The sequence below is a fragment of the Lepisosteus platostomus genome, chromosome 7, assembly GCF_059453375.1.
Source record: "Lepisosteus platostomus isolate fLepPlt1 chromosome 7, fLepPlt1.hap1, whole genome shotgun sequence".
In the NCBI taxonomy this organism is placed as follows: Eukaryota; Metazoa; Chordata; class Actinopteri; order Semionotiformes; family Lepisosteidae; genus Lepisosteus; species Lepisosteus platostomus.
Window position 1 is genome coordinate 12,755,763 of NC_142617.1, and position 21,942 is coordinate 12,777,704.

The 21,942-nt window shown below is 40.4% G+C and overlaps 5 protein-coding genes across 6 annotated transcripts; 2 read left to right on the forward strand and 3 right to left on the reverse strand.

Annotated features, from left to right (window-relative positions):
* The first annotated feature begins 387 nt into the window (after nucleotides 1-387).
* On the forward strand, nucleotides 388-4,957 carry anapc15 (anaphase promoting complex subunit 15). Its single transcript, XM_088639326.1, has 5 exons — nucleotides 388-821; nucleotides 1,513-1,633; nucleotides 2,117-2,176; nucleotides 3,038-3,175; nucleotides 4,152-4,957. The coding sequence occupies exons 2-5, from the start codon at nucleotides 1,514-1,516 to the stop codon at nucleotides 4,197-4,199; spliced, it is 366 nt and encodes a 121-aa protein (XP_088495452.1). The 5' UTR covers nucleotides 388-821; nucleotide 1,513; the 3' UTR covers nucleotides 4,200-4,957.
* Nucleotides 4,958-6,241: 1,284 nt separating this feature from the next.
* On the reverse strand, nucleotides 6,242-8,568 carry tomt (transmembrane O-methyltransferase). Its single transcript, XM_088639323.1, has 3 exons — nucleotides 8,307-8,568; nucleotides 7,632-7,828; nucleotides 6,242-7,096 (listed from the first exon to the last, which is right to left on the reverse strand). Exons 1-3 carry the CDS (start codon nucleotides 8,566-8,568, stop codon nucleotides 6,776-6,778), a joined length of 780 nt encoding a protein of 259 aa, XP_088495449.1. The 3' UTR covers nucleotides 6,242-6,775.
* A 1,259-nt stretch (nucleotides 8,569-9,827) lies between these two features.
* On the reverse strand, nucleotides 9,828-12,839 carry sfrp2l (secreted frizzled-related protein 2 like). Of its 2 annotated transcripts, XM_088639321.1 has the most exons (4): nucleotides 12,349-12,839; nucleotides 11,649-12,113; nucleotides 10,973-11,050; nucleotides 9,828-10,573 (listed from the first exon to the last, which is right to left on the reverse strand). In XM_088639321.1, exons 2-4 carry the CDS (start codon nucleotides 12,037-12,039, stop codon nucleotides 10,263-10,265), a joined length of 780 nt encoding a protein of 259 aa, XP_088495447.1. In that variant the 5' UTR covers nucleotides 12,040-12,113; nucleotides 12,349-12,839; the 3' UTR covers nucleotides 9,828-10,262. The 2 variants fall into 2 exon arrangements, with proteins under 2 accessions (XP_088495447.1, XP_088495446.1); XM_088639320.1 differs by having other exon boundaries at nucleotides 11,649-12,839.
* A 148-nt stretch (nucleotides 12,840-12,987) lies between these two features.
* Nucleotides 12,988-17,916, forward strand: lamtor1 (late endosomal/lysosomal adaptor, MAPK and MTOR activator 1). The gene is made up of 5 exons (XM_088639325.1): nucleotides 12,988-13,211; nucleotides 14,582-14,727; nucleotides 14,848-14,925; nucleotides 15,960-16,083; nucleotides 16,343-17,916. Exons 1-5 carry the CDS (start codon nucleotides 13,170-13,172, stop codon nucleotides 16,433-16,435), a joined length of 483 nt encoding a protein of 160 aa, XP_088495451.1. The 5' UTR covers nucleotides 12,988-13,169; the 3' UTR covers nucleotides 16,436-17,916.
* A 450-nt stretch (nucleotides 17,917-18,366) lies between these two features.
* lrrc51 (leucine rich repeat containing 51) lies at nucleotides 18,367-21,195 on the reverse strand. The gene is made up of 5 exons (XM_088639324.1): nucleotides 21,042-21,195; nucleotides 20,639-20,710; nucleotides 20,131-20,336; nucleotides 19,215-19,363; nucleotides 18,367-18,674 (listed from the first exon to the last, which is right to left on the reverse strand). The coding sequence occupies exons 2-5, from the start codon at nucleotides 20,688-20,690 to the stop codon at nucleotides 18,536-18,538; spliced, it is 546 nt and encodes a 181-aa protein (XP_088495450.1). The 5' UTR covers nucleotides 20,691-20,710; nucleotides 21,042-21,195; the 3' UTR covers nucleotides 18,367-18,535.
* Nucleotides 21,196-21,942: the final 747 nt, after the last annotated feature.

The window sequence follows — 21,942 nt, forward strand, 5'->3', positions numbered from 1 at the left end:
TAAGGGATATGCCGAGCCCAGCGCGATTTATACTTTGAAGCAGGAAAAAATACAGAAACAGTTCTCAGCTCTGCTTTGCAGTATCAAATAGTGTTACTGTGTATCTGCTTATAGGGCATTTTATCCGATAAAATTTGATCTGCCTTTTTAGCAAAATTATGCCACACAGATTCTACTGGCTTCCAATTTTTAACACCTTCGGTCCTATAACATGTGGACCACTCAAGCCCTTAAATGCTTAGTCGGAATAGAGAGAGGCATCTGTTTTTTTTTTAAATAACAACAGTAGAGTAGCCAATCAGATTACAGTCCCGACAGGAAAACCCAATGGCTCTATCCTCTGAGGCACCATTACACTTCAGCTGTAACACCAGAAATATACAGCAATATACACTGAGGACATGGCTTAACCAGAATTATAACATCTGACGGCAAACGTAGTCAATCAAATAGACTTATGAAGCATACGTCTACGTCGATTTGTATAGAACAGGGCTTTACAGTCCTGCGGTATGTTTCTCAAACGTTTTACATGACTGCTGTAATTTAAGTAAACTTTTTTATGAGCTGTGTTTTGCATTCATTTTACATTGAATTTGGTTATAAAAATGTTATTTCACAGTGTTGTGACAATGTGTCCATTAATCAACAAATCAACATTACGTGAAAGTAATTTCTTTTTGGAGAACGCAGGCGTCACATGGAACTACTACGACAGTAGCTCGGAGAGAGAGGACGTTCATAACGTGAACACCTATTTCCGGTTCTCTTGTAGTTCTTGTTCGAATTTAAAAATCCTAACGTCTTGATTTGTTCCCGAGGTAAGGTTCTACATCTTAACAAAGAGTTAAAATAAACCGTTTTTGATGTCACCGATAAGGAAAGTGTAAAATTAATTACGGATGTTTGTTCTAAAACTAAGCCAATGTTTTTTAAAGAAAATGCTGGCGACAGTGCTGTATGGAAGTTTCCCAATTATTTTCCTATTTGATCCATCCACGAGAGTAATTACATCTGTGACTTAGCGTTGTTTCGAAATTGTGTAAATCATTTGAACGTTTAAAGAGCAACCGGAAAACGTTGTGATTCCGTTAAGATCACAGCCGTAAATGCATACCAAGGCCAAAGTAAAAATGCTTTTATATACCAGAGTATTTTGTTGTATTTCTGGTGGTCCTTTCTGCATTTAAGACCAGCAGGTGATGTTCGTGTTGTTGAGGTTTTATGAAGGTGGATCATACTAACTGACGATAGTAAAGATGTTTATCCACATAACTAATGACAGTAAACGCATTTAGAATTATGGTTTATGTTTATAAATGCTAGAACAGTTCTGAATATGTATTTGTCTTTCTAATTAAAGGATATACGTGTAATATTATTTTTAAAGAATATTTAAGGGCATCATCGCTAATTGTCCATTTAAAATAAACCCGACGATGAAGGTATCACGAAGGAGAACTAGTGTTTTCTTTCTTAATAGAGGATTTAAACTCTCACTGACTCCTGTAGGATGTCCACGCTGTTCCCTTCCCTTTTCCCCCGGATGACCGAGTCACTATGGTTTAACCTGGACCGACCTTGTGTGGATGAAAATGAGCTTCAACAACAAGAGCAGCAACACCAGACCTGGGTGTGTAGAGGACGACAGGAACAAACACAGCTTGATTTTCCCCCCATCTTTTTCATTTTATTGTCGTGGCATGTCTTTTAACATCTTTTAAAACTTTTATAAAAAATATAAAGTCACAACGTCGTACACTCCGGGGGGGATGCATTATATATAATAAAAGACAAACACGGCAATAAAGTTAAGTTAACCTTTGGACAATTGCAAGGTTTTTGTACGCTTTTATTGTCAGTCAATTCTGTTGAATTGTTTGTTCCTACACCTGCATTGGATGTTATGAAAATGTTTCAACCTTTAACTGTATTATATTATCGTATTACGTTAGTTGCCATCCTCTCCAGCAAACAAGGTGATTTGCAAAATAATGTGTTATGGGTTTTATTTTCTAGGTGGGATGCATATGTTTTCTTTATTCGAGTTTAAGATTTTTGAGGTTTTTTTAAATATTTTGCTGTGTAATTCTAATTAAATTGTATCTTCCTGCAGTTGCAAAGCATTGCTGAAAAAGATAACAATCTGATGCCAATAGGGAAGCCTGTTTCTGAGGTAAGATGTATGTACCGCAATATACTTTGCTTGAAAATAAGATGTTTGAGTCAGTGTTTATGAGCTGCAGAGAAAATGTGGTTAATTACAAACTTAAAAGTAAAAAGAAGAAACTTAATATTTCAACTGTTGAGCTCTCTACAAGTCTAGATGTCATGAAGGGTCAGATGTTGAGCCAATCTGATCCTCATATTTAAGACCTGTGAAAATGTTAGTGTTTCCACCTTAAAATGTTTTTGGAGTTGCATAAAGGCATTTGAAAGTACCTCTAAGGATAAACAACAGCAAAATACCTGTGATGGTTTTAGTATATAACAAGTAATTCTGAAATATTGTTGTTTTTGCTTGACTTTGTGAATCGGTTATTGGAATATGTTAACATCTCAAAAATCAAAGCTTCATTTTATGCTTTTATCTATCGCATGTATTTTGGCAGAAATTTAGAGTTGTCTTATCCAATTTAAATAGCAGGTCATTTAATGACATTTTGAGATTAAATGCATGTGATTCATTTGCTGAAAACACTGTTGGTATAGGCCTGCTCTAATCAGTGATCATGTTGGAAGAATTGCAGTTGTTTATGAATATCGTTTTTAATTTGTCATATTAGGTCAGAATTAGTGAATTCTGTCACAATGATAATACAGTAGGCTGTGTCAAATAATGTACTTAACGAAGTCACTGCCATAAAAGCTGTACATCACAACAGTAGCCATATACTGTAGATCTGATAACTGGAATGAAAACAACCACGGGCAGCAGGAAAACAGATAAATATGCCACTGGAGGGTAATGGGTAGGAGGAACAGATTTAAGTATAGGCATGGCTTTATGACACTGTTGCATGGTTTCTTTCTGCAGACGTATGACGATGAGGATGAGGAGGATGATGAGGATGAGGAAGATAGTGAGGAGGACTCAGAAGACGATGAGGACATGCAGGACATAGATGAGATGAATGACTATAATGAGTCTCCCGATGACGGAGAGATCAATGAGGTGAGAGGCCTGGCTCATTGTATACACACCGGACCCAAGTATCCATACAATTCTCTGCACCCTGGCTGGAAAATGCTGGGAGGGGGTCCTCATGGGAAAGCAAGAAAGTTCTGCCTAGGCTATGCCAAAACTTCCCCCCCCCAAAAAAACAAAATGTCGTTTGAATCGTTTCAAAGGATGCTGATCTCCTGCCAGTGTCGATGACCAGGGAGCTCCCTCTCAAACTGTTTTTTCTTAAATTTAGAAATGATAATTATATTTGTTCTGCCCACCTGAGTGGGAGATTTTGCACATCTCACTTCCTAGCTCTTTTGACCCCTTACAGATGATGGCGAAGAATAAATCATCCTTACACTTCCATACTGCTTTTCTTGACACTCCACTTATAAAGCTAATCAGCTATCAGTTGGAAGGAGACCAAAGAAATAAGGCCAGTTCATAGATGGTGATTATTAGGAGGCCACGATTGGTAAAAGCTAACGGAGAAATTTGGCTAAAACACCAGGGTTAGCACCCCTACTTTCTGAGAAATGTTCTGGGATTTTTAATGACCACGGAGAGTCAGGGCCTTGATTTAACGTCTCATCTGAAGGACTGAGTATTTTTTACAGTATAGTATTGTGTTCCCGTCACTATACTGGGGCATTAGGACCCATACAGACCACAGAATAAACACCCCCTACTGGTCCCACTAATACCTCTTCCAGAAGCAATCTTAGCTTTCCCACGAGGTCTGCCATCTAAGTACTGACCAGGGACACAGCTGCTGAACCTCAGTGAGTTTCGAGCCACTGCTGTTTAACCATATCACAGCACAGCCTCATATTGGAGGCTCAGCGCCGAATGGAAGAGGGGTATATCTGTCACTGACTGCACCACGTCCGCAAGGATCTGAAAGGCCCAAGGGCCATTTTAATCTGGGTGCCTCATGGATAAGATGATTCGTTGTTTTTTCCCTGCTTTCTGTCTTATCCAGGTGGATATGGAAGGTGCTGACCAAGACCAAGATCAGTGGATGATCTAGAACATCTGCATTTTAACCTGTTTTTTGCACAGGACTGTGTCTTCAGATGTGATGGATTACAAAGTCTGGAAAGTACAGGCTGCTGTTCAGTTCCTTGATACAGATTGGAAAACTGCTTCAGGCCACAGGGTTTTCCATTTTGTTTTTAAACAGTGTGCCACTTTTCAGTGGAGAATTAGGCAAATTATTTTGTCTAATATGCAATTCATGTCTGGTATGTCAATATCTAGAGGACATACGTTTTAGGTTTTGTGATATTGTGTGCCACTTCGGTAGAATCAGAATAGCTCTGGTAAGTGTTTCTGTATATATTTTTAAATGCTACGTCAGTTGTCAGCCAGTGGCCGATGGCTTATTACTGCTGCTTCTGAGTCTAGTTTAGACTCGGCATGTGAGCAGAGGAAGAGTAAAGGGCACTGCAGAAAACACTCTGACCTTCCAAAACTGATTGCATTTCCTGTGTTTGGTCTACATGAATAGGTGCTAAAATGTCAAGGACTCATTAGCGATGCTACAGTGAAGTTCATTCAGTGTATACCTTCTTCAGAATTGCACCAAAGTTAAGGTGTCAGTACCTCATTCTAATTCTGTAACTACTGGGTAACATGTAATAAACTGTTCTAAATTAAATCAGAAATAATATAAAGCACCATTATAAAATAGTGACCTATTTTATACAATGCCAAGGGATTATAGGGAAAAAGAGCAGTGATTGTAGTTTATGCCCTTCAGAAAGAATTAATTTTAATTATATGCTGTTTGAGAGACTTTATCAAACCACTTGCATTGCTCTATATCAGGGTAGCAGAGCAGCTATAAAGGAAAGAATATTCAAAAAGTGTATAGTTTCTTCTTGATGCTTTGAAATTTATTTTTTATGATGAAATACAGCAAAGAAAAGAAAATATCCCACTTAATTTGGGGAATGGTAAGCAACTGTCAGCCTTTACGTGTGAAGGGATCATGTCTTTATTTTATTTAATAATGGAGTAGTTCAACCGACTCCTGTATAAGGGTGTCTTTTCAAAGCTACCAAGACAAAGAGAATAGGAGTTGTCCACAGAAACAGGAACAACATATCGTCTTATGTCAACGTCAACAGTTTTCCAGCTGTTGAAGTGCTTGATGTTGAAGATTGCTTTGCTAACCAGTGATATTGATAATTAATAATTGATAATTGATAAGTAAGTAATCTTATCTGCTGTATATTATACCTTGGTGCATTTTATTATTTATAAGGTTCTGCAAATCTATGAAAAAGGTTATTACCAAGATCAACCTTATTGTCCCTGACATCTTTGCACATACTATTGCTTTGTACAGGCAAACCTACATACATTTCACATGTAGTGCATGTTTCAGTTTCTGCTTGATTTAAACACATGTATGCATCTGTTATCTAAAAGCAACTTATCTTTGAGTGGGTCACAGAAAGTCACATCCTATCCCAGAAATGCAGGATACAAGGTGGAAATGAGAGAATTTGACTTTTCTAACATAAGTCCATCCCAGAGAGAGACAGGAAGCTACTATTTCATTGGCCAGCCATAGTATATCAAGCCTAATCTCAATGAGGAAGAAGGATGGGAGCTGAAACCAGACGGGAGAAAATCCACACAGACAGATGCCCGAGTCCAAACTTGAACCCAGGACCCTGGAACTGTGGAGCATCACTGTGATGCACACATATTTTCAAATAAATCCACCACTAGACAGTTCTCAGTCTCCAGTCCTACATGTTCACCTAATGGATTCCGTTGATGGATTAATCTGTGAAGTACAGGACAAGATTTTTGTTTCCTTTTCAAACAGTTAAAAAGATATATTTGCAGTCCTCTTACAATGAACTTCTGAACTTTCTTTTTAATGATCACATGTCTGGTTCTCGTTTTCTTGTCCAAGATAAAAAAGGCTAATGGAGAAGACGTCCCTTCACACAAAACTCTAATTTGAAATAGCATTACATGACTAAAAAGGTTTCATTCTGGCTTCAAAATATGTCCCATAAATAAAATGGGAAAAAAAGACATTAAACCATGAAATGTAGTTCTTTTATAAAAGTTTATAAATGTTGAGGTTAATACAAACAGTTACAAACACGAAAAACAACGAAAAGAAACATAGGCTTACTGTTTCCATAAATGACTTTGACATTGCTCAAATATATTGTTTCATATTGTGGTTTAAAAGAATGCTAACGTTTTTAAATGGTTAGGGAAGGTTTTACTATTAAAGTAAGTAGCGTTACCAGACTACATTGAAACGAGATCCAGTGAACAGAAGACATGACAAAGGTGGTCTTCAATTGAAACTAAATGTGTTTCAATGTAGTCTGTTGACATTACTTCTAGGACATCTGTACGAAGTTCTTCAATGATGCAGTTGAGAGATAACTACAAAGTGGCCGAAGCAGACAATCTAGTTTTTTTTTTCTCGTTGTGTACCACTTAGAGAAAGCTGTAGGTTTTACACTTGTCCACTGTTTAGATATTTTATATATTTTCAGCCCGACTAAATTTCATTGAAGATTTAAAACTTCAATGTTAAGTTACTCCTCTTCCCTGTGGGTGACGCTGTCACTTAGCTCCAATGTAGGTGAGCTCTGCCATACCGTCCCGGATTCCGGGGATGTACTCCAGGGTGGCGCGGTGAATGCGATACTCGTAGAGCCCGCTTCGCTTGACGTAGCGCAGGAAATGCGGCGCCCCCGGGAAGATCACATTGTCGGCCAAGATAACGCTCCCTGCTCCGAGCAGGCCGCTCCCTTCCAGGAGCTGCAGGTCAGGCAGGTAGCAGCGCTTCCAGTGGTCCATGAACACGAAGTCCAGCCGTTCTATGCCAAAGTCCTCCCGCAGTTTAGGAATCACTTGATCTGACGGGCCTATAATCAGCTCCACCTGAAAGGCAAGGAAAAGAGTCTTCGTGGTCCGTGACTGTCGCTCGAGTCAGGACAGCCTCCAGCTTTGACAGTAACTCTAACGTACAGTACGTGCCACTTCTGTGTTCTGTAAGTTATCGATGCAACACGGTATATTATTTGGGACATTGATTCCTATAAATCCGGTGTCCAATAATGTCCAAGAACTAGTTTTCTCCCCTGAAAACTGCACCCAGTAGAGAAGTGTCCCAAGAAAGCAACAATGTGTGAAGAACTGATCTATCCAATATGTTCAGAAACCAAGAGTGAACTGCGTTAGTGTACGCTGGCTGAATACTTTCACCAGTTCAAAAGTGTAAAACGGTCGAAACTGAATATTTTCTTTCCGTAGTATAGAATTCACCTTTACTCGTTTCAATGTCAGGGCGAAATGGTTTGAGAGGTGTTGTTTTCGTTGTAAAAATCATCACGTAGCAGTACTGTTATACATTATAACTTGTTATATGTTTTTTGGTGATTTTATCCTTGATAAATCAATAAACAAGGACTCTTACTGTGTCGTCATCAAAGCCGGCCAATCGGATGACCTTCTCGGCCACAGCGGCGTTGCGCTCGTCCATCTCTACTGTGTAGAGTCGGGCACCGAGAGGCAGCGAGCGGGCGATGCGCACGGCTCCGTACCCGCAGTGTGTGCCCAGCTCCAGCACAATCAGAGGGGCATTTTCTAATATCAGCCTGTCCAGGAGTCTGCCTGTAATCACAGGATTTACGAACCACACAGATGGGAACAATCAAAGAAGTCATCTTTGTATGCGATTAGTGTACCAATTTATTACTACGATATAATATAACAACAGTATATTTTTCTTCCTGATTCTCTGTACTATTTTTTTCATTATAAGACTAATCTACCCATAATTCTGTGAACTTACCCCTTTCTACGTGCGAAGATAAATGTTATGTGAATTTCGTAGAACGTTTTAATGCGCATTTTATAACTATCCAGATAGTATAGCAGAAGTTGCAAATGCGAAAAAAATATTTCTGTATTTCAAATCTATTTGAAACTGTATTTTCAGTCTTATTGACCAATATCAGTAACAACAGAGAGTTTGTAAAAAGTGCGATGCGAGAAAAATAGTCAACAATTATCCCCTGACCCGTGCAGCCTACGTACAGTACCAGGAAGAAAACACCATGCACAGTTAAAGGGGGGTAGTAATAGACACCTTTCTTGGGTCCTATGTTGCTGATGTACTCCACCTTCCTACACCAGTGATCGAAAGCCTCGAGGATGCTGTCTGGGTCTCCCGGAGTGACGTGTGTGAGCACATACTGGAACGCCCGCTCCTCCCTGGACAGGCCGCTCAGGCAGTCCTGTATGAAGCGCACCAACACCGCCCGGTAGAACAGCACGAAGTAGTAGCGGTAGCGGATCACCAGCGTCAACAGAAAAGGTAGGAACGCCAGTGCGATCGCTGGGGACACCATGATAGAGGCTGACCTAAAATAATCACAAAATAAGTTTGAGATACAAGTCCCAGTTCATAAAACCCGTACCCACAAGCGCTATTCAAATGTTTCGTCAGCCAGAGCCACGTTCTTTTGACTGAGGATTTATCGCACTTCTGAGGGAGTCATGCCTTACAAGAATAGATAAAAAAACAACAGATGCACCACTATCGATTTATACACCTTAAAAATAATACCATACATTGTACTTGTGGTCTACAGTATACACCACAGAAACATACATTTGTTGATTTTGTACAGAGCCTCAAAAGAAGCTTCAAGCAAACCAGTAGCACCTTACATTTATGTACTCAGTTTCATCACAGCTAGATGTTGCAGGTCTTTGATCCCAGGTCAGTTTGTCATACAATCCTGAGAGTGTGGGAACAGTTCCCCTCACAGCGATGCTTAGTGCAGAGCATGTGAACTAATCACAGTAAAGACCCCAGACCACAAACAGCAGAAGCACACTTGAATATCAGAACACTGGTAATGCAGTTCAGACCAACCTGTTTCGAGAAGATATTGGATGAAGACCCTAGGGCTGGGGGAAGCGCAGCTCTGTGTTGAGCTTCGGGTCTTAAATGCAAGACGGGTAAAATTGGCCGAGTCACCGCCGTTAAGAGGAGGTGTGTGAATTATTGATGCGACCCCAAGCTGATCCAGTAATTCACAGAGAGAAAGAGGTGCGGGATCCTCAAGGATCGGGTTACCTGCCCGGCTTATCGCAGCAACACGTGGACAGGAATTCTCCAGAACGCATCACAAGTTCACCCCCGGGAGGCTTGGTAATGTGACCTTTGTTCAAAGATCACAAAGCCTTTGTTTCAAGCAATTTTTAATGGGAAAAAAAACACATTACTAAAAAAAAAACAGGAAAATACAACATCCCCATCAACATGTTTTTTGGTTTGAAGTCCTTCGATTTGATGGAGGTTTATTTTTGTTATACAACCATTTAGAAATTTTAAAACCTCGGCAATTACTGTACTGTCCACCAATTTACTATATTTGTGTTTGGACACTTGGATTTAGGTAACATTGATCTAAAAATGTTACTGGGTATTGTAAAGGGTGGTACGATATTTGTTAGGCTTGAAAAAAATTGAAAAGTCATTTAATGTAGACTCAATTTAATGCCCCCTCCCACAACCACCACCTACATATGAAATATTTTCCATTTCATTTACAGTAATAAAACAACATGCAACAAAAAACACAACAATCATAGGAAAAGCTATTGCTTAACAATGCTGATGTTTATTTATTATTTTGTAAAAATGCTTTCTGAAAATTACACAACATATGTACCAATGCTGTCATTTATATAAATAATTCAATGTTTTCTGAGATAGTAATTAAATTGTTAATGGCTAGTTACATAAAACACCTTCAGTTAAATTCCCCATTGTATTGCCCTTAAGAGACCCAAAGGTACATGGCTGATGCAGAAAAGCATTTTTAAACATTGGAATCTCTTTCCTGAGTGAGGGAAACGTTTTCCATATTTGATATTAAAGGTATTTAATGTAACCAGACCTTTGTCATTTATACTGTGGTGTTTCTGTACCCCTGAGAACTTTTCTGTTATACTGGACAGGGAGGTTATATCTTCTATTAATATTCACCACCCTTATTTTCCCCATTAAATACACACGTAAAGATCCATCCACTCAGCAGCGGAGCTTCTGCAGTCCCCTGAGGAATTTCCTCAGCTCCTTGTCAGAGCTTTGCCACAGCAGCAGCTTGGAGAGAACCAGTCTACCTCTCTGTCTGCTCCCCAGGGCCAGAATGATGCCAGAGGAGGGACCATCCAGTTCCTCACAGGCGCACCTGCTGCCCTCTGGCAGCCAGAGGGCGCTCCGAGCCATCGACTCCTCCTCAGCGCGGTCACCTTGTCTCAGCACCACTCGGCTTCTGCCGTTAGGAACAATCTTCCGGTCAGCCCCCAGCAACAGTGTCTCTTTGACCCTTAGTCGCACGACTGTATAGAAATCCAGACAAATAAAGCAGAAAAGTGTAACTTTAATAGTCTTCATGTGGAGATGCAGGTAAAAATAAGGGTATTTTTTTAGATGATAGCCTTACTCCTACATATTTTCTTTAAAAGCTGATATTTTAAATATCTGATATTGATATTGTTTAAATACAACTACCATCCAGTTGGATTTAAATTAGATTTACTTTAAATCAGTGTTTTCTGAAGCAGTCGGCATGTTTATATGCTGGGTGGATTGATTTAATCTCACGAATTAAACACAAATATAACATACCTGGAGCACATAGAATTCAAACACATGCACCATACGAGGAGCGTACAAAATTTGGATTAGGAAAGGTACTCCAGCACATGCTCTGATCATCCACTTTTTATTGAACTCACCAAAATCGCTTTTGCAGTAATTCTCCAGAATCTCTTTCCCACCTTCTGGCAAACTGCACGCCTCGCATATCAATGTCCCTGTGCGAAGGAAAAAGGAATCTTAATTTATTTTCAAGGAAAAATCTTTTTAGAAACATATTCGTAGTTGAGTCGTCTTTAAAACGTGCACATGAAAGAAAAGCAAAGATAGCAGCAACTCACCGGCAAACATTCGGAGGGTGGTAAGCATTTCAAGTGAACAACGTTTAAGCATTTTATTTCGAATTTGTGTTTCTATTTAGTGGTAGATTAATATCAGACAATGTTTCGAGGTTCCCACCTCTGCCTCATAGAAAGTAGATGTCATGTTACGGGGAAGAAAATTGTTATAGACAGTTAACTACTCTGCCATCAAACACGAGCAGCCGAGAAGTGGCACAACCATTGAAGTCTAATGCAAAACCTATTAACAACCACGTATCGTTTTGCGGGTTTCATAACACGCTCCCTAGAATCGAATCTCTTGCTTTCAACTTAATTTATGCGCTTTCAGGTTTTTTTTAATCAATAATAATACATTATTATTACGGCGCCTCTAAAGGTAAATTCGCAAAGCGCGCTGTGTCTTTTCGATGACAGACTTTTAAAAATAGTATTTGAAACCAACACAATCAATGACAGGTGAATTCCAACAAACCGTCCATATCGTTGTTGTTGTTGTGTGGCCCCGCGTTGCCGTTGTCGCTGGACGGAGAAGCCGTGGGCGGGATGCACACCTCGGCGCCGGTCGGGAACTGGCTGCAGTTGAGGATCTCAGGCCAGGGAAACCCGAAAGCGCTCATGACAGGCAGGCAGCCGTCCCGCACTCCCTCGCACAGGCTCCTGCACGGCCGGACGGGCCGCTCCAGCTCTCGTAAACAGACGGGGGCGAAGAGGGAACAGAGGAACTTCTTGGTGTCGCGGTGACACTGTTTGGAGAGCAGCGGCACCCAGGAGCCGGCCTGCTGCTGCGCTTCCTTGATGGTTTCGTGGCCCAGCAGGTTGGGAAGGCGCATCTCTCTGTAGCCTACGTCGTGGCACAGACCCATCGTGTTAGGAATGGGTTTGCAGACCTGGCGCTTGGCGCTGAATCCAGTGGGGGCGAACTGTAGCGAAGGGTCAGCTGCACAGACGCGCCAGGATGTGAGCAGTATCCAAACTTGAAACGGAATGGATACCGCCATCATGACGTTCGTACTTTGAGTACTAAAAAGCCTTTAAATCAAGTTTCTTAACCCCACAATCAGTCTTCAGTGTAGTTAATTGACGTTATTCACTTATTCAAACTGATGCTTGAGAGGCATTTCGGCATCCAGTCTCTTGTTTCAAGATTAAATATTGACATTCACCATACTTGCCTTAAAGATAAGCTGGATTCTCCCTCCATTAGTTGCAAGTACGAATACGAGTCGCCAAGTACAGTCCCCCGTCTTCGCAGAGCTTGAGAAAGAGTGTTTCTCTGGTGTTCTGCTAGGGGATAAATGCCATGACTGATCTGTAATTCACCTAAATTAAAGAGGGAAATGGTCGAGACACATCCTGTCAAACTGGTTTTTAAACCAAGCATTGTGTAATGCCATCTGTAATACCATCCGGGAAACGCGTTTATTGAGGGTTATAAAATTGAGACCTGTTATTAAACTACAGTGCTTTGAGGACGTGTTGGAAGTGCCAGCTTTAGTAATTTACACTTATTTTCAAATTCTTTGCCATCAACATTTTTTTAGAAACCGAAGCAGGTTTCCATTTAGTTCTGTTTAATTAAAACCATACGTAATAACAACAAAAACGGTACAAAACACAGCAGCAAAGATGTCAGTAGTTGTACTATCACAATCTTCCCCCACTCTGTTATTCTTGTACGGAGCTGGCGGACAAGACGTTCAATTTTCAGTTCCTGTATCACGTGTTGAGGGTGTTTTGGTTTCTCCCAACTCCGCTTCACGTCAGCCGGAAGTCATATGTTATTGCTACAGAGCTGTTGTCATGTGACTACAAGCCTGGGGTTTGGAGAGGGGGGAAGATCGGAAGGAACAGAAGAGAAGGGGGTTGCTGGTTTTCGTCTTCCCAAGCCTGCACACCGGAATTTCTTTCTTTCTTTAATTAGTTTACCGGGAAGAAAAGCTGGAGATTGCATTCGGTTCGCCTGGCAGAGAGCCGAGAGCCCCCAGAGGATACCATGGGTTGCTGTTATAGCAGCGAGACGGAGGCCACTGATCAGGTGCTGTGATCTGTTCTAGTGAAGCAATGGTCGAGGTAGCAGTAACACGCATTCCTAATGTAACATAACCTGGGAGACCGAGAGAGGGAGTATGCGGGACTGGATTGACCCGAAGAGAACATCTCTATTCCTTTAGCTACCGTATAGAAAGAAAATGTTTGTACCAAAAATAGGGAAGACGTAGTGTGTTTAGTAGGGCCTAAAGGGCAAAAGTACTACACGGGCAAACATACCAGGGCTAGAACTTAGTAAAGATGGTTTTCTAAAGTACCCAAATGACAAGGCTACAGGAATGCAGGATTGCATGACCTGAAACGAAAGAATGTGCAGCATGAGATTTATTGATTTCTTATTTTTTTTCTCTAATTTTCAACCTTGGCAAAAAAAACAACAACAACAAACGAATCTGATTCAGCATGACAAAATAACCTCGTCTGTCACATGACTCTGGAACTTTGCAATAATGTGCAAATCACATGACAAACTGTCCCTTGCATGAAATATTTAGTCATGTGGGACAAAAAAAGTGACAGGCGGAACAATTTCAGAGTGCATGCACAATGAGCCAATTGGACACCAGCCTCTACTGTTTCTTTGCCTCAGTGATGTGTCAGGATGTTATTTGATCATGTCTTCTCAGAAAGATATTTGCTTATAGTATAACACTTTGCATTGTTTTTAGTTTTGCATTGTTAAAACTATGGCTTGGATTTTCATTGGTTAAGCATTTTTTATGGGCAAAACACCATAAGCAAATGCCACTAAGCAAAAGTGATTTTCGAACCACCTGAGGATTTCTTTTGAAACCCATAGCTCGGAGATTAGCTGGAACATGTATATGGTTGTGCAGTTGGTTGATTTTTTTATTTTACATCCCTGGAGGCCTTTGACCAAATCCAATTAATTGTCCTGAAAGTTATTGGGTTTAGGAAGCTTCAGCCTAGACTTACATAGTTCACAAAACTCTCACACAACACTACACAATTTATCACATTTTATACAGGGTACATATTCAAGCCAGGACTATAGTGATTCATTACCACATTTTTTTTAAATGTAAAAACTCATGTAGTGCTTAACCGTTGTGTTCAGTTTGGCAGACATGGTGAAAATTGTATTTCTTGTCAAAGGTGTAGTTCACAGTGTACTTTTTAAAATATTGTACTGAGATATGGAATATTTTCATCACCTGCTTTGCAAGGTATTTCTAAGCTTCAGTCCTGGCAGACAAATAACAGCCCAGGGTTTATATTTAGCAAGCAACCCATCATCTGCTTCTAAATTTGCGATTTTTAAATTGTCAACCTAAGGCGCTCACTCCCGGTGTTCCCTGCTTGCGTTTGATGAAATGCACCACTGCTGCCTTTCAGGACCGAGATGAGAGGAAACCGCTGATCCCCCATCCCAACCCGGACAATAAACCAACCAACGGAGCAGAGAGGAATTCAGCCAGCCTTCCCTCAGCGCGGACAGATGAGCAGGCCCTCCTCACGTCCATCCTCACCAAGACAGCACTGTAAGTAGATGGTGGAATGGAAGCATCTTATCCACACAGTGAGACTGGCTGCTGTGTGGTAGTCTGAACACACTGAGGGGGACAGTGAACTTAGAGGCTCATTCTTGTTTTGGTCTCCAGGAATATAATTGATGTCTCAGCTGCAGACTCCCAGGGAATGGAGCAGCATGAGTACATGGACAAAGCTCGACAATATAGGTAGGTTCAAACTTCCAATTCTCTACTATGTTGCTTGTTCTTAGGACATTTAAAAATATCTTTGCTTCCTTAAAACAAATTCCTGTTCTGGATGATAAACAGGTTCTGCCTGATGAAGTATTAAAGCTAGAATCTTTTGATACAGAATCATAAAAACATCTAAAATGTTTCCTGGAAAATGTATCTCTTCAAAAGTCCAGTACTTGGTTTCTGTATAACATGATACCTGTCCTGAATTTGCCACTGTCTGTAGCCAGTGGAAGCCATGATCCAGCTAAACCCTGGACTCCAACTTACTCTCCAAAAAAATAAACCAAACTTAGTGTTACTGTGGATGATGGCTACCCATGAGTGCAAGACAAGCTCTTTTGAAGATGATATACAAATATTCACAGAAATACAGAGTACTTCAGTTACCACTCGGAGCAATAATTGGGTCCACTTGGGTTATATTGTATCATTTACACAAGAGTAATGAAGCCCCTTACAATTTGTAGGCACTTAAATTTAATTACTCCGTTTGTTTAGAGGACATAGGGCATATGTCTGTTCATAAGGAATGTTTGGTTGAAAGCATATTGAGTATCTGTCTCTTGATTTATTTGTAACCATAGAGTTAAACTTTATTTACGTATTGCACTTAAGTGCACGATGGAGGGAAATTAACATTTCAGTAAACTCATTTGGCAGCCTTGTTCTGAATAGAATTTGGATTAAGGCCACTAACTGACACACTAAACAGATAACAGTAACTCCAGCTACTCCTTGAGCAGTTGACTTCAACTGAACTCCTCAGATGGCCTGAATATCAAATTTGTCATAGTCGAAATTTACTAATGGCCTTCTAGCTGTTAGAAATGCTTAGCTTGTGAAAATTATAGATGAGGTTTAGCATGATCTTCGTAATGGAATGCAAGCGACAGTCTTGTTAAAACGCCAATTAATCCAGTGATGTGCTGGATCGTTTTTTCTTTGAAAGAAGGTAATACGTTTTGTGGAAATTCTAATGATAACTTCTGCTGCTTATGTTTTAGTACAAGGCTGGTAGGCCTCAGTAACACACTGTCACAGAAGAAACCTGCACCTCTGCCCTCACTAACTAGCCAGCCCCATCAGGTGCTTGCAAGTGATCCTGTGCCATACTCGGACATACAACAGGTAAACAATCCTGCTTTTTATAGCTTGATAATATTCACAATCATTGCTAAATATGCCACAACCTGCCACTATATGTTAATATGTATATTAGGCCTTGTGCTTTCAGAGTAGGCTCCAGGTTGTTGCAAACCTTTCCAGAAATAAGTGACTTTATGATGGATAGACGGTTTTAGACATTCATATAAATGCAAAACATTCCTGTTTGTTTTGTGAATAAGTTAGATTTTGATTTTAATAATGACTTGTTTTTTTTTTCCAGGTTTCAAAGGTAGCGGCATATGCATACAGTGCAATTTCACAGATAAAAGTTGACGCAAAAGAGGAACTGGTGGTGCAGTTTGCTATTCCCTGAGCGCCTGAGGATAGATTTCTGTCCTTGGTCTACTCCGATTTCTTTCTTTATCTCCCTTATGTTTCTAACTACACCCTCCATCTCTCTCTGTCCAAGACATCAGCGGTGCTACTGTAGAGCATCAACAGCTGATCGACTTGGAAACCGAACTTTCGTACTATAGGTCAACTCGTACCGAACAGGAACTTCTAAAGTGTGTGTAGGAATCTCTTTTGTGACCTGTGGAGGAATTTCAGATCCATGCTGTTCTCAGTGTATTAGTAAGATGGCGCTAAAACTATGGCTTGGATTTTCATTGGTTAAGCATTTTTTATGGCTAGAACACCATAAGTGAATGCCACTATGAAAACAAAAATGATATTGGGTCCACCTGAGGATTTCTTTTGAAACCCATAGCTCAGAGATTAACTGGAACACGTATCTGGTTGTGCAGTGGGTTGATTTTGTTAATTTACATCTCTGGAGGCCAGTGACCAAATCCAGTTTATTGTCCTGAAATGTATTGGGTTTGGGAAACCTCAGCCTAGACTTATGTAGTCCACAAAACTCTCACACAACACTACAGTTTGTCACATTTTATAGCCTCTGGTATGCAAACAATTTAAGAACAGGGTACAATCAGGCCAGGACCATAGAGATTCATTACCACGTTTTTTTTAAATGTACAAACTCACATAGTGCTTAACCCTTCTTGTCATTGAGATTTGCTGTTGCTATATTTTCTCTTGCAATTAACCAGCACTTAAAATTCACGGGCACGCAATTTAAGAAAGGAAAAAAAAAAGAAGCTGATGAGTTTAAACAATATTTAGTTTGTCAGTGCCTTTAATGTACAGATTTTGTAATGCATGGAGGCAAGGAATAATGGTGTGATTGAGGTTTGTATGGTTAGTTGGTGTTGCAATCATGTCGGTTAATCACTAATGACTTTTCTTGAGAAAGTGGAAGTTATGAAAATGAAAGCCAACAAAAGATTCAAGCCCTAGTTTTTATTATCAGAAGACATTTTATTAATCTGAGGTTCATTAATTTTTTAAAAAAAGAAACAGGAATTGAGGGAATGTGGAGACTGGTCCTCATCCATTTACCTAGTGTTGAAAAGTCAATGGCTGCTGTACTTTCAAACAGTTTTAATGTCAAGATACTAAAAAATACAAGTGTATTTTTTTTCTTTTTAATGTATTTATGGTCACTTTATATTTTCTTTTCTGGTGCGAGCAGATCTCTAGTGCAAAGACAGGCACTTTTTGGGTTTTAAAGGGATGAACCTTAGGGCTGTAAAACATGAACAGACATCTTATTTTTGGCTTTTTGCAGCGTGCTAATAGTATTTTTTTTACTTAAATGTATTACTACCTGAATTACATTGTTTGTTTCTTAGGCTAGTACCAAAACAGCATTCATTAATAATGGATTCTGTTAATATCATTTTTTGTTGTTTATTGAAATTATGCATTAAAAATATTTGAAAGACCTGATAATGTTGAATGTTGTTTTTTATGCAAACATTCAGACCTTAAATATTAAAAATAAAACCATAATTTCTGTTCATTTGCACCATACCAGTTGCCATATACTGTATATTACTATCACTGTGATATGGCATGTGATATACTGTAACACATCACCATACCCAACCCTATACAGTTTCTAAAGGGTAAGTATAGTTACACCCACTGCACGAAATAATGGACATTGCAGAATATTTCTGACTTTACAAAAACTATGTGATGCAGCATATACATCTTGCCTGGCTATATAACAGCAAAATGCAAATTTCCTTCTTACCCAACTTACAACAATTGACTGCTGAATGTTAAATAAGATTCTTTGCTAAATTCTTTGCTAAGATTCTTTGTTAAATTTATCTGTGACGTAAATGAGGAATGAGTGTAATTTGTTAAGGAAAAAACGAGTATGGAAACATGGTATGATTCTTCAGAATGAGGAAAATGTTTAAATACAGCATGAGGCTAGCATTTTACATTATGATGCAACTCTACTACACAGTGATGTGAGAGAGAGAGCTGTATTCTGTTTTTGCAGCACACTTCAGTCCCGTATGACATCAGGCTTACTAGGCACGAGCGTGACTTCCGTCTATTCATTTGGAGTCTTCCTGGAGCGCTTTGGTCGGCTGGACCCCCTCCTCCAGATCTGGGCAGTGACCCTGTCCTGCTTAGTCACTGCACTGAAATCCAGTGACTTTAAATGAGGGAGCGCTGAAATCACGTAGTTCCTAACAACATTAAGGACACGGGGAAACGGCAACTGTGAGAGAAGGCACGTGGCATGAGTGGACTACAAATAGTAAAAGACGAGATTCCCGATGGGAATGCGATTCTCAGCATTTCATGCATTTGGAATGCATGTGATGCATGATATTTGACCTAGATGTTTTACTTGTAAAATTCAGCAAAAATGTGAAAATGGCTATGCTCTTGATTTGTTTCAAAGTTTTTTCCATTGCACTGATCAGATATAGATCTCTCTCGCTGGCATACAGGGCAGATCGTAACTTGAGATCCAGCTCAATAAAAAACATGTTAAGAAGCAAAGCGTCTCCTGATATTCTGGGCACCTGTTCTTCTTAGCACCAAGCCCACCCTTGCTCGAGAAGCATCACGACCAGAAAACCAGTCTAAATTAATTTTCCTGGAGCGGCCTGATGCAGCTTGCTCCATTAGAAACACGAACCCCAAAAAGGACATTTTGAGTGTAAAAAACACAAGGCTGCAGAAAACGATAGGAAGCTTTCTGTAAGCTCCACTTCACTAACCTGTAGTCTTTCTCATTCTCCAGCGTGTTGCCGTGTAGAGTCAGGCTTTGAAGGTGAGGAAGAGCCGCCAGCTTGTCCACTTCTGACAGTCTGGAAATGCTGTTTCCGTGGAGATACAACACCCGTAACTCCCTGAACTCAGTTAGGATCTGGGGGGCGCAAAGACATAACATGACTTCATTGGCTTTGACTCAGTGATACTCTAGGCCTACTTTGGATTGCCAGCCTGTCTTCAAAATGATGAGATAAGATCACTTTATTGGCCATATACAATTTCTTGTATTAGGAATTTGTCTTTTCACATACCCCAACTTGCTCTCCATGAGACACACAGACAGGGAGAGAAGCTTGGGGTCAGAGCGCAGGGTCAACCACTTATACAGCGCCCCTGGAGCAGTTGGGTTTAAGGGCCTTGCTCAGGGGCCCAACAGAGTAGGATTCCTCTGCCGGACGTGGGACACAAACCGGCAACCTTCCAGCCACAGGCGCAGATCCCTAGCCACAGAAGCACCGCACCGCCCCAGCCACAGAACTGCCAGAATCCAATTAATTTGGATTGCCAGCCTGTCTTCAAAATGATCCTGATCGCCTCAAAGATCATATTACTGGACACTGCTTCACATATCTACTGCAATACATTTATCAATAGAACAGGTAAAGAGAAGAAAAGAAAGACAGCGTCTCAGCTGTGGAGGAACCTTTTAACTGTTCCTTTGCTGTCCATGCATGCTGATGCAGCGCCATACCTGAATGTCATTAATCATTAGTGTAACAGAAGTCCACAGTTGTGTTTACTATGCTCCTGTGACCTGCTAGTTCTGCTTATTGTAGTGAAAGGATTTTTCTGTTAGTGCTAGCAGGTGGAACTCTCCACACCTGTTGTGCAGCCAGAAGGAAGCATCACAGTAGCTCTTACTGGGTCGATGGTAGACAGGTCATTGAAGGACAGATCAATCCAAGACAGCTGTTTTGGGTCATCCAACAAGGCAGTAGAGGCAGTGGCGAAATCACTTAGGTTTGAGAGAATATTGTTGCTCAGCCTCACAGCTTTGCTGCGGAACTTCCCTTCTGGGGTACGATGGACAGGCTTCAGACCTACATTGGGATGCTCTGACAGGACATCTGCAGGAAAGCAAAAGAACAGGCCGGGCGATACCTTGTAGTAAAGACGGCATGGCCGTGAGAGAACAGTGCATCTTTCTAATGGGATTCTGTGTCCCACTCCACACACAAAAAAATCTAGCGATGTCTTTTGGGAACAGAACAGAATACTAATTTCACAGCTACATGAAACAAATTGCATACTGAAGATTAAGTATACATCATGCGGGGAGATACCTTCAGGGATTTAATCATGGATGATGATGCAGGAACAGGATACTGAATGAATTGTATTGCTATCGAACAGCTATTCTTTTTTTTACCTGCCATGGAACTGAGGCATTTAAACGAAAAATCCACAGGAGGGCCATACATTTTGCGGCCCTTAGGCGCACCTGTAAATAAAACCGACAATAGTACAAAAGGTAACATCTGCCAGACCAAAGTAGCTGAAAGTGATACAGATTATTTTCAATCGCTGTTCTAACTTCTAAAATTGAAAAAAAAAGATTGGATATTAATAGCAGTTAATCAGTACATGTCAATACAAACTTTTGAAAACCTCCTAGAAAATTTCGGGACGACAACGACAATTAAAAACGCTCCCATTTACAACATGAAAAAAAGAATAGGTCTCTCCCAAGCCACACAAAAATCTAACACAATCTATCGTTATACCAGAGCAATACTCGTTTCCCCACCTCGGTCATTAAAAACATAACTCACCTGACACCTCTTCAGTTCTTACCGCAATGTGCTAAATAATACTGCGACTCTGAAGCAACAACACTTCATTTCCATGACGACCGGAGAACGTGGCTTTGTGGGAATTGTAGTACTACAGCTCTGTAACGCTTGTAGGACTGTTTGTGCCATATATACGGAAAGGCTCCGGGCTGCGGCGACCGTCGCCAGGAAGCCACGTGTTCGTTATGGTGCATGGATTGCTTCTACACTACTATTTTCCACCAGTCAGTTTACTGAAGAGCAAGAAAATGCACCACTCCTCGCTATACAAACATTGCACATGAAATCAGGATTGCTGTCATTAAATCACAACTCAAAAGTACACTATTCTCTTCAGCGTTTTCTAATGTTTAATTTGACTCCTGTTTTGCACTAATTCGGTGGTTTTTATAATTGTGTTTACAGTTTTTAAACACTTTGAGATACTGTCACAAAAAGGGGCATATAAAATAAAGGCTATTGTTAATATTGTTAATATTCTGCTGGATTTCATTTGGAGAAATATGTTTGGCCACAAAAAGATTACAAATTGCAGCTCTCTTTTGGAGTTCAGGGATGGCTGAGCCGCCTTGTTGCTTGTTGTACGAAACTGCACCTCGTCACTACAAGATGTCTTCAAGGAAAAGTGCAGCTGGGAGACCTGTAGATTGCGCTATTTCCTCCGAGTTATCGGGAGCTGGGATACAGTGTTGTAGGAGGCACTGTCTGGCAGGAGAGACTTAAAAATATGCGGCATTGTTCATAGGAAGATGAGTGTTAATCCTGGTTAAATTGGGTTTGCACAATTTTTATATGACCAAACCCCTGAATTTAACTGGTGAAGTAATTTCTCACTTTTCTATGTAATGAATAACCGGGCTGTTGGTACTCAGTGACGGTA